This window comes from Anolis sagrei, chromosome 3, assembly GCF_037176765.1.
Source record: "Anolis sagrei isolate rAnoSag1 chromosome 3, rAnoSag1.mat, whole genome shotgun sequence".
NCBI lineage: Eukaryota > Metazoa > Chordata > Lepidosauria > Squamata > Dactyloidae > Anolis > Anolis sagrei.
Window position 1 is genome coordinate 205,727,729 of NC_090023.1, and position 13,133 is coordinate 205,740,861.

Consider the following 13,133-nt stretch of genomic DNA (forward strand, 5'->3'; position numbering starts at 1 on the left):
AACCAGAATCAGCAGTGGCCTTTATCACTTAGGTAAAGTAAAGGTTTCCCCTGATGTTAAGTCTAGTCGTGCCCGTCTCTGGGGGGTGGTGCTCATCTCCATTTCTAAGCTGAAGAACAAGTGTTGTCTGTAGACACCTCCAAAGTCATGTGGCCAGCATGATTGCATGGAGTGCCTTTATCTTCCCGCAGAAGCAGTACCTATGGATCTACTCACATTTGCATATTTAAAACTGCTAGGGTAGCAACAGCTGGGGCTAACAGCAGGAGTTCATCCCGCTCCCCGGATTCGATCCAATAACCTTTCGGTCAGCAAGTTCAGCAGCTCAGTGGTTTAATCTGCTGCACCACCAGGGGCCCTAAGTACAGGACCCAAAGCAACTTATGCCAGTTCTGCCAGTTTCTGACAGAATAGCCTTATACCAGTATTAGCACAATTGTTTTCGTTACAGTGAAATCACACTCTAACAACGCGTAAAAGGATTTTCCTGAATGGGAACTGCTTGAGGGAATTTAGTGAAGAAAACAGATTTTTAGAATCAAATGATAGTACTAAAGTAACATTCCATAAATGGTACCTACATGATTAATTACTCAATTGATCTTCTTAAAGGAGATAGGGTATTTTGAATTTTTGTTTCAAAGCACAAGATTTATGTGAAGAAAATTTTTACATGTGACATGCATATATTGTATTGAAATATTTTACTTTGTGAAAAAAAACCAAGCAGTGCTAAAAATAACAGATGATGAGATCTCTGTCTCTTGCCAACAACTCACAAAACTTGCTAACAAGGAAGTTTCTATTATTCAGTTTAAAATTTACAGCTTTCAATTGCATCTCATTACTTACACTTTTGTTCATTGTTGAATAATTCATCCCCTTTCATGTCTACAATCTTATGTTTTCACATAATAATTACATATCCATCTACTCTTATCACTGCATCTTTTCTTGTGTAAATTTCTGACACTCCTGTTCATTGTCATAGAAAGCAATGCTGTGTCTTCACTCAGGATCTTGAAGGAGCAACACCTACATATACCTGTTCTAGAGAGATTTATATCTTTTCTACAGTATCGGTATTTACCAAAGCTTGTACACATGTACATTTAATCCATTGTGAGTAATACTTTAAAAAGATCCACTGAAATGAATATGATATAGTTGTAACTAAAAAGTGTGATATGTTTCCATGGATCTGTTCTGCATATGTAGGCTTTACTTCCTCAAAACACATGTATAAACAGTGTATTCTAATGCTGAGATAAATATTTTTGATGTTTATGTATGCATATAATGAACTTTTGTCCCGGCATTGAATGTTTTCCATATATATGCTGTGCTCCAACCTGAGTCCCCTTTGGGGAGAGAAGGGCCAAATATAAATGTTTTAAATAAATAATAAATAAATAAATATTCCACAAAGCATGGGTAATATATGCAGTGAAACTTGTTAGAACATTTGGGACAAAGACTTAACAAAAAAATCCTTTCCAATATTCCTACAATTGAGAGTAACGGTAAAGGTTAAGTCTAGTCATGTCCAACTCTGGGGGGTGCTGGTCATCTCCATTTATGAGCTAAAGATCTGACATTGTTGGTAGACACCTCCAAGGTCATGTGGCCAGTATGACTGCATGGAGTGCTCTTACCTTCCCAAAGAAGTGTTACCTATTTATTTACTCACATTTTCATGTTTTTGAACTGCTAAGTTGGCAGAAACTAGGCCTAACAGCAGGAGCTCACCCTGTTCCACGGCTTTGAACCACCAACCTTTTGGTCAGCAGATCAGCAGTTTAACCTGCTGCACCAACAGGGGGTACTCCTATGATTAGTACCAACAGCTTAATTCCATTCATTCCTACACAGGATTGCAACTTAAATATTGATTGTTCGTGTAAAATAATGATAGCATAATTCCTGTGTTGATCACGTTTGCACAAGTTCAGACGTATGAGAGACCTCTGTCTCATCTTGATTGAGTTTCAGATTTCCAATGAACATAAAATACATTCTATAAAAACCTATAAATAAACTATTGTAACTCTTTTCATATCTGAACACTGAAAGCTCCTTTTTTCCAAGAACATAAAATGTATTATTGTTTTATATTGAAACAGTAATTACTACTAATTTCTAATTTTTTAAAGATTGCTAATTACAGTTTAAGTAGAATACTACTTAGATCAAACTGAAGATTCTTCTAGCTCAATGATCAGGTTCATATATCTGGGAAACACATAAACAGAGCATGGAATCAACAGTTTCTACAGCAAGCAGAAGTCAGAGATATATACTTTTTATGAACCAAGGAGTTACATAGATCCATCATGATTAGTTGTCATTGATAGTCTCATCTCCCACAGATTTATTTAATTCTCTGGTCATCACTTCATCTTGTGACAGCAAATTCTATAAACCTGTGCTGCGTAAAGAAATAATTCTCTTTTCTCTCTTGATCTCTTGTCACTTAATTTCATTAGATAATCCCAGTTTCAAGTATTATGAGGAGAAAGGAGAAAATCATATCTGTTTACTTTCTTCACATCATGCACAGTTTCAGTGACCTGCAGTGTCTTGCTTGCTTGGCTTTATTAAAACAGAGATCCAAATATTTAAACTTTATACATAACTTTCTAGATAGTTTGCTTGCCTTTGCTTGTGATATTCCCAGCATATATGTGTATTTCTTGATATGTGGTATATCTGATACTCAGTACTTAAGATGTGGTACAAACAAAAACTATCCACAGTACTACTCTGTGGCTACACCATTTTTTTCTTTGCAAATGTGCATAGAGTAATATTCCACATAAAACAGTGTCCTTCAACAGTATAATCATTTCACAAATCTGCATTAGGTCTGACAAAATCCAGGGAGAGATATTATGTCAAAATTATTATTACAGCAGACAATTATGTACAAATCAGAGCTCATCTTAGGGGAAGTAGCAAAGAAGGCCACTTCCGACTCTGGGGTTTTTGAGATATGTTAGTTCCTGTTTCTGAATTCTGGCCCAGTCTTCACCATGAATACAAATGACATATATCCCACGACCTGAATGTTACTGCTGTTATTTTAAAAGCTGACTAAATCCATGTTGACTTAGCATTAAATTAAATACGATTGGTACACTTTATATGGCACAGAAAAATCAGGTTGTTGATGGGTATTACTGAGCTTGCACCATTATTCTTGCAATTCACGCACCAGTCATTTAAACTCTGCAACCATAGTCATCAGATAGAGAACAGATCCAGTGACTATATCAAAATATAGCCAAACCTACTTCAGATAGTTCTTATTTCTTGCATCCTGAAACTTGAGTGTCTGATGGTTATGCTTCCGCAGTTTGGGGGTCCTCCTGTACTCAGAGCTGACACTTGATGCTCAGGTGTCGGTGGTGGCTGGGAGGGCCTTTGCACATTTGAAACTTGTGCGCCAGCTGCGACCATACCTCGAGAAGTCTGATTTGACCATGGTGGTCCACACTTTAGTAACCTCAAGATTGGACTACTGTAATGCACTCTATGTGGGGCTGCCCTTGAAGATGGATCAGAAACTACAGCTGGTGCAAAGGTCACCGGCCAGATTGTTAACTGGAGCAAGTTACAGGGAGTGGTCAATCCCCGTTTAAACAGCTCCACTGGCTGCCGATAAGTTTCTGGTCCCAATTCAAGGTGCAGGCTGTTACCTATAAAGCTCTAAACGGTTCAGGACCTGCCTATCTGCATGACTGCCTCCTCCCTATGTGCCCACGTGATCCTTAAGATCTTCCAGGGATGCTCTTCTCTCACTCCTCCCCCCGTCTCAGGCGTGATTGATGGGGATGAGGGAAAGGGCATTCTCGGTGGTGGCCCCTCGTCTCTGGAACTCCCTCCCCAGGGAGATCAGGCTGGCACCCTCCCTATCCACATTCCATAAGAAATTAAAGACGTGGATGTTTCATCATGTTTTCAACTGACAACTCCTATGACATATGACTTGTATTGCAACCTAATTATTATTCAATCTAAATTCCTATAATCGTTACTACTCAGATTTTGTAAGTCAAACTGAATTGATTATGTTTTTGTTAAATTGCTCTGTTTTCATGATATTTCCTATGCTATCATGCATTTTATTCACCTTATTGAACCAATTATTCTTTAATCAGCCTGTATATTGGCCTTCACCTCCTTTTTAAATTAGTTTTTGTTGCTTGACACTTGTCTATTATTGTTATGTTGTTTTGTTTTTTAAATTGTATTTTATTATTGCTTTGCTTTTAATTGTATGTTGCCTGGACTTGGCCCCACATAAGCCGCACCGAGTCCCTTCAGGGAGATGGAGGCGGGGTAGAAAAATAAAGTTCTTCTTCTTCTTCTTCCAGAAGTTAGTACTATCATTACAATTAATGGTAGTGTATCCTTTGATTTTTACAAATACAGGACTAACAAGTTCAACATATTAGCCAAGCAAAGCAGGAAGCAGCGGAAATTTAGGAGCAGTTGGGGCGAATCTGTTGCCCCTCATGTCATCCCCTGTAATGAGCACATGGAGGGGAGCATTACCTGGGCAGCAGAGAAGTGTGCTGGCTCCACTGAAGCCAGAACAACATGGGAGACTTCAGTGTTGAGGGTGAAGGGTCAAATAATGCTTCCACTCCAGTTAGATGAGGGGAGAGGAAGCATCGTAGGATGCTTCCGGAGTTAAGTATGATGAGGTTGTAACTTTTACCATTATTACTAGATTTCCTGGAAATCTAGTAATGAAAAATAAGATAAATATGTCCTCTCATAATAATCATGACTATGCAAAGGAATCTTATAGTACCTTAGATCCTATCTGAGAGAAAAAATGGTAGCATAACCTTTTTTAGACCAGGGACAAATTTACATGGGCATGGACTTACCCTGAGTTGACTACGGGTCATCTTCACAATGTTCCTGCACTTCTGGTGAGTATTGAGGATTATGTAAAGTTAATTGACCTTTGCCCAACTTCAGGAAATGCTGGAATATCCCACAGCTTTGGGGTACAGTGGACAATTGGATCAGACCCAATTCAGATTGGTCCACTTTCTCTACAGGACATCACTAATATCACATTTGCCTGTGCTCAGAAAAAGTGGATGGATGGAGCCCGAGCCACCACTGGTGCTCACAGCCTGTCACAGAGCCCTTTGGAAGATCCTGGCCATTGCAAGTACCTTATTCCGACATTAGCAGAGGCATCCAGGCAACCAGGAAGAAGGGTGTGGATTGGGAGGTGAGATGATGGGGCTGGAGTGTGTGGATTCCAACCTGCTACTGCAGAGAGTTCAGTAAGGGATGTGCAGACACCTTCACAGTCAGTCCAGAGCATTTCTACTTCAGACTGGCTCCAGATTTAGACCAGTATAGACCCATCCCAGATCTTCTTCCTCAGATGCAACTATCTCTAAGTATTGTATTCTGATATCTCATTGCAATGTTTTTTAATAATAATAATCAAATGCCGAAATGCTATGCTAGTCATGAATATCTCAGGCCAGGAAATTATTTGTGAACTTGAATGTCAATGTTGCAATAGAAGCAAATAATCTAATTAGCCTATGGACCATAAACATTTTAAAACACAGTGCTCTCTTATTAAATTAATGATCCCCACACATGAATTTCACAGTGTATCTCACCCACATTAAACATATCTTGCTGTTTGGATCAATTAACTAACACAACAAAAAGCATCTAATTAATGAAGCAGCAACATGGAATACAAATTAATACCCAAAAATGATGGATTAATTCATACTGCAGGCTTTAAAATATAAAAGGTGACTCTAATTCAAACTACAATATCTTAAATATATCATTAAAATTTTGCTATTAGAATTATACATATTGGTCCAATTTATTTAATTCTGCTTAATAAGCCCTCCTTACACATTTTCTAATTTCATGCCTTCTTACTATTTAAATAATATTCAGTCTTTAACTATGTTAACTGGATTGCTATCAGTCTTTCAGTTTCATTTACCCTGTATCATATAATACCACATACTTATAAATAGAATATCTAGAAGTTTGTTTATTTGTTTGGTTTTTTGTTGGGTTTTTTGTTGGGTTTTTTTTGCAAATCCCAGGCCACTTATGGCCTCATGGGAGGCACTGAGCAAGCCACCATTTCTGATTCAAAATTTTGTTTCCATTGGGAATAAGAATTGCCTCCATGGGGTAATTGGAATAATGAATAAGATATGAACTTTGTTTTTCATAAGCATATCTAATTCTCTTCCAAGAAACTTAAAACATTAGTTTATTAAATTTTATTGTCATAATAATAATAATAATAATAATAATAATACTTTATTTATATACTGCTCTATCTCCCCTAGGGGACTCAGGGCACTTTCTACACATTTAATAACACAGAAGAAATATACAGAATGTTCAAAACAAAACACACAATTATTAACACAAAACATATTGTACAATTAAAACCAAAATCAAACACTATTCTATAGATTTGGAATGAGTTGCTAAGGGTAGTTGAGTGAGCCTAAACTGCCTAGGGTGGCTGGGCCAAGGATAGTGCAGAACAATATAGGACTGGGGAGATGGAGAAGATGCAAACCATTTTGTGTAGTTGTGTTTGTGAATCACAGTGACTTGTCAAAGATATATATTTTAAAAATACCAGCTATGTAATTTCCAACTCTTCATATTGTCATAGATCAGCAATTACTAATGAGATACATCTCATGGTTAATGAGATTGAAGGAGCCTAAGGGGAAAAATTAACATACACAATAGGCAAAGCCAGGAGACAATGAAATACTTACAGTAACATGTTCCCCTGAGTGGATTACCAAGGTATCTGTTTTCAGAGTCACAACTGTGGAGGAAAAATAGACAAGAAGAAATTGCAAGTTGATAATTATTTGATAATTATAAATTAAGAAACTAAACAATTTAAGTACAAATTAATTTAGGGCATCGCTATTCCATTTATCTTTTGCCTCTTTTCCAAGGAACTTAAGGTCATTTCCACTGCCCCCTCTCCATGCTGCCATTTACCATTATCACAATCCTATGAACAGATTAAAGGTGATAACTAGTTGTTATTCGTGCATGGATGAGTAGCAATTAACTTGGTAGACATCCTACTCTTAGTCTGACAAATACAATACTGATTATCTCTACATTCCTGTAACAATGAGCATTTCTAAAGTTATATTTTTATCACTTTAGAACAAAGAACTGTATGTATGTTCAATTATTTCCCAACATAAGCACTAAAGTTACCTACAACAAATTGAAACAAAGTCTAGTGACAAATTTATTACATAAAAGTTTCTAAAAATAATTACATTAAAAGCAAAAAGTAAAAAAAACAACCTTTAAAACACTTTAAAAACATGATTAAAATTTTGAAAGCACAGCATGCAACATTAAAAGGCCCATCGGCTGGAAGAGCTAAGAGTCAATGGCCTGCCTAAATAAGGTATCTGCTTGGCAGTAGCAAGATGACAGAGAGGGAGCCAACTGATTCTCTCATGGGAGGAATTGTCACAGCCCATGAGCAACCACTGAGAAAGATTGCACTAAAGAGCAACAGGGCAAGAGTACAACCAGAATGCATCTTAGAAAACTAATTATGTACTGCTGACTTTAATATCTTGCACTGTGTATAGAAACCCTGCAAAATACTGAATATTTCACCAAAAAAACAAAAATATTGTTCACACAAAAAGAGAGAAGAGCTAAGGGGGAAAAGAATGTATCTCCTTCTATAACATTATGAATTAGATATATAAAGAACATTAGTTAACCATTATTATAGCCTTTTTTAAGGTTAGCTTTGCATCTCGTGGTGCCAGAGCACAGTTTATTTAGTGCCTTTCCAAGTCACCCAGTCTTCTATGTGCCCAGGGGTGTCTCTCACCCAGTATCAGCCATGGCTTGAGGTTCTGGGTTTTAGCCTGCCACTTTTGAACTATCACTTGCTGAGGTGTTCCTGCGAGTATCTCTGGAGATCTTAGAAAGCTATTTCCTCATTTAAGGAGTTGGCGTGCTGGCTTATATCCAAACAGGGGATGGGGTGGAGATGTCACTGCCTTGGTCCTTTCATTATTGGCTGCTATTTCCCAGGTGGTGCAATACCGGCTAAACAGTATAATTTTTCCAGTGGTGTAGGGCATGGACATCCTGTGATAATGCGGTATGTCTCATTAAGAGCCATACCCACTCTTTTAGTGTGGTGAGATGTGTTCCACACAGGGCGTTCATATACAGCAGCAGAGTAGCAAAGCGCAAGGGCCAATGTCTTCACTGTATCTGGTTGTGATCCCCAGGTTGTGCCAGTCAGCTTTTGTATGATATTGTTTCTAGCACCCACTTTTTCCTTGATATTCAAAGTAATGCTTCTTGTAAGTGAGAACACTGTCCAGGGCGACTCTCAGATATTTTGATGTGCTGCAGTGCTCCAGTGGGATTCCTTCCCAGGTAATCCTCAGAGCTTGAGATGCTTGTCTGTTCTTAAGATGAAAAGCACACATCTGTGTTTTAGATGGATTAGGAATCAGCTGGTTTCCCTGTGTTTGGGAACCCCTTACCACAATGCAATTACCACAATGCCTACCACATGCACAGTGGAGGACCTTCTTATAGCAACACCAGAGGCACTCCAAGTAGCTAGCTACTGGTCAAAGGACTTTAGTATAATGGCAAGTTTTTTAAACTTTGTGTGTTTTAAATACAGTACAACTGTACCCTCAGTTCGCTTCTGATACGATAAATACTATAAATAAATTATAGTTCTGTATATGATCATGTATGTGGATACATAACTGCATGGATAAAGATTCACACTTTATTCAAAGGCACTTAGTAACCCTTCACAAAAGAGCTACTGAGAAGCTGCAGAGGATATCAATGAAATAACTGCTGCATTTCCCATATGTCCAGATCTGTTCACATTCCTATCTTTCTAAGCAGTTATCTACTTTATTCTCGGGCATAAACACAATTTCTTTTCTGAAACACAGCTACACAAATGACAGTAATATGGGCGCTTTGGCTTTCCCCAAAGCTTAAAAAATATCCCACACAAAGAAACACAGTTGGGAAGGTCAATTTGTTTTCATTGTACCGCTACAATATATATATTTTTATTTACTACAAGATAACATAATATTTGAGCAGATAATAAATGCCTCTTGTTAACTTACATTGTGGTAAAATATTTCTATATTATCTATTCACCTTCTTTACAAGTTCGTTCTCATTACATTTTTAATTTTTTTTTCTCCCACCTCCTCCTACCAAGTACCTTTATACTAAGGATTTTAATTGTTGAAATCAAATACATAGCTGTTCTGTTTCTTTTATTCCAAACTAATGGAAAAAACTGACATGAAGTGTTTTGTTTTCATTGTGGGAGAAAAAGAAATAATTATTATTAGGCATACCTACTTAACATAATCTGTTTCTTTTACAAAAGTTATGATTTTTTTAGTTTATTTGTTTCCATTGGTGTATTATTTTCTAGATTTTGCACAGCTTAATTGTTTTACCTAGTGTTGTTGCAGAACAAAAGCAACCCTAGAGAAGTTTATTAGGAGGGCTATACTAAACCAAAAAATTAAAGCTATTATACATGCTGGTTTTTGTTCCTTTACTCAGAATGTCATCATTTATTATTAAAACATACCTATTTTGTATGGCAAGACCAATTGTCTGGCAAAAAATATCATTTTACATTACAAGACTGAAGCTCAGTTATACCAATTTGTTGTCTTTCTATCCTCAGCTATATTACATTAAGAACTACACGCAATGCATGAGATAGTGTGTACATTTGTTTACAATCAAATTAAAAGGTGATTGTCTTTATATACTTCTTTACAGTGAATCCTACAACCACATATTTAGTACAATAGACTTTTATCTCTGATGAAAGAGATACAATCAATCATGTCAATTCTAAGTCCAAACTCTCTTGTTGGCTTATTCTATTAAATCCCCTTTGTTACTACTTTTGTCCCATAACACCTGGACCTCTGTGTTGCCAAAAGCTTTCATGGCCAAAGTCACTGGGTTGCTGTGAGTTTTCCAGGCTGTATGGCCATGTTCCAGAAGCATTCTCTCCTAACGTTTTGCCCACATCTATGGTAGGTATCCTCAGATGTAGCGAGGTCTGCTGAAAACTTACGTATTTTACTTACTTAGGCAAATTTACATTATCATCATTCAGAAAATTCACTAAAAATATTTTCTTTCTAATGATTTTTGCAAGTATTGAGTTTAATCCTCTAGAACTAAATTAGCAGATAGTAGTTAAAGTTACCAATTTCTGTGTTTATTCATGGGGACAAAATAACAATACCTCTTTGAACACTTGGTATCTCCCATTAAGTGGACCAGCAGAGCGCATGTAGAAATTTGGAGGTTTTTGAATACTTTTTTTAAAAAGTAGATTATTTAAACACAAAATATGATTTGCTGCTGTATTTGCATAACGTCTGAATTTGATTGTTGGTATTAATGGAATTTGAAAGTTTTTGGATGTTACTCAATCACCTGTACCCACCATCCAATTTTTAAAAAATATATATTGGAAGCCAGGTTTTTCTGCAATGACCCACTTATGTAGGCAAAAGCATTATGATACCTTCTCATTTTTGTTTTTGTTTAAAGAAAATCCTCCTTTTCACTATCATAATACATTGCTTTCATATTGCAGTTTTATCCTTCAAGGGGCATGTTCTCCAGACCCTTGATCATTTTAGTTACCCTCCTCCGGAAACATGGATACTGGATAGTATCAATCAATAAAGCCATGTTTTGGACTATTGATGATAACGTGATTTGGAGCTCTCTCATTCCTAGGGTCACCATAAGTTAAAGCTGACTTAATGGCAGTTAACAATATTTTCTCCATGTAGTTTCATATTGTCTGCTTGGACTAATAATTCCGTAGCAATGAACCATGGCAGAAAAAGAGGTGTCGTTTATTGTACAGTATACATGCACCCAATGTTTTCCAGCAAAGATTGTTTGTATCCCTTCCTACATTATTTCTTTAACCAAAGGTAAATAATCTTCTGGATGCAATGCTTATATTCAACTACTGAGCTCTGATCCCACATGCTCAACTAAACAAACTAAGTATAAAAGTTCTTTAGAAGAGAACTGTTGTATTAGCTTGAGTTGTTACACTGGGTCATCAGCTGAAGTTTAGGCTTTAGAAGTTATCATAGTTTGCAACTTCGGAAAAGAGATGTGAAGTGCCACACTGACTCATTCATCTATTGACGTTGTAAAATTATAGTGATATTAAATGTCAGAAAGCAATGTTTAAGAATGCTTTTACAAAACATGCAATTTTAACATTCAGCGCTTTCCAATAATGATGGATTTCATCCCTTTAAATGTTTGCATCACCTTTAATTTGAAGCTGTCTGGATTTTTATTATTTTCATTGTAACTATTGAACAGAGTTTGAAGATAACAATTCACGTGATATAAAGAAGAATGTCTCATTTTCTTCCTGCAGAAAGTTAATATTAACAGCTTAGGAGTATCTTGAAGATAATTCCGAGCTATTGTTGTATTCCCTCATCTACTTTTAATTTTCAATCACTTCTTCTTTAACATTTAAAATGAAAGTACATTTCAGAAAACAAGCATCCAAAAAAAAGTTTCCAGTTTTTAAGAAATTTAAGAGCATGTAGGCTTGCAGCATCACTTGCAACATATAATTTCTGTAATTAAAGGAAAAGAATATAAAGAATGACAATTTAATTTTCCACTTTCTATTTCAAAATAACCTTAATATTGTTTCAACCTCCTTAAACACAAAGTTTGCCACTGCATGAGAATGAAGACCTTTTTTTAGCGGGATGTCAATTTAAACTAAACCCATAATTCAAAAGTCTTGTATTCTTAAGAGTATGCTAATACAAGAAAAAAAAGGGAGGGGTTAATAGCTAAGCCAACTGTATAGCAATTACTACTTTTCATTTACCAAATAACAAACTATGAACTGTGGAACAGAAAAGATTCAGTCAAACTCATGACATAGTCCAGATGGTACTTGAAAAGTCTGATCTCTGTGTGGTAAGCCAGCATGCCAGTCTTAGCTCTGTTTTCCAAATGCAATCATTACAGACAAAACTTCTATGTGAAAAGGCCAAAAGCAGCAAATTGTCAACCTTTCAAATGGAAGCTGACTATTGCATTGGCTTGTGTGCAGCCATATTCACTAGGACATGCCTTAAGCAGCAGCAAGTCTAAACTGGCAGGCAACATATATACAACTTCTATACAGAGATGTCTGTCTAAAAATGCATCTTAAAGACCTTTAATCCCTATGCTATATGCCCAAATTGGGCTTAGTTCGCCAACTAGGCTGCAATAGAAGACCAGGAAAGAAAGGGAGACAGGAGAGACGTTTGAACTGTGTCTGTCTTACTCAATCTGTTTTTCCTTCATCCTATTGAAACTGCAGTGGCACAATGGGCTAAACTCTTATGCCAGGTGAACTGCTGACCTGAAGGGGTGAGCTCCCCTTCTGTCAGTTCCAGTTTCCCATGTGGGGATATTCGAGAAGCCTCCCACAGAATGGTAAAACATCCAGGCATCCCCTTGACAACATCCTTGCAGATGACCAATTTTCTCACACCAGAAGTGACTTGCAGTTTCTCAAGTCACTTCTAACACAAATAAAACCCTGTATGATTGGCCATTTGGTAGGAACTAGAAATGGGGAGGCTGTTTTTTCACACACCCCCCCCCCAAAATTCCATTTTTCCCACAGGCCTTCCCATCTCTAGTAGAAACTACAAAAATCACATAAATATGTATGTATGTATAATATGTATAAATAATGCCCCAAGGACATTGACCATATTGTCCGGCGTACTAGAAGACTTTTTAACCCTGGAAAATCCTCTCAGAAGTTAGAGGTTGTCTAATATGCCGGGTACAAAATTTATTATATTAAATATTTTGGAAGGGATGAGTAAATGTTGCTGAAAGGGTAGGTGCTTACTTCGGCAAGGGTGCCAAGCAAAAGCCTCAAGTCTTCCTAGTGGCTTCTCCTCCTCCTCCACTCTGTCGCCCAGTGGCTCCCTCACGTTACCTCCTCCTCCTCTTCCAACAAG

At 37.0% G+C, this 13,133-nt stretch overlaps 1 protein-coding gene across 1 annotated transcript in view; it reads right to left on the bottom strand.

Moving 5' to 3' along the window:
- Positions 1-13,133, bottom strand: part of ATRNL1 (attractin like 1) — a 678,126-nt gene that overhangs the window by 436,457 nt on the left and 228,536 nt on the right. Inside the window, exon 21 of the mRNA XM_060768490.2 lies at positions 6,810-6,862. Coding sequence (XP_060624473.2) covers positions 6,810-6,862 — 53 coding nt within the window. The remainder of the gene's footprint in view (positions 1-6,809; positions 6,863-13,133) is intronic.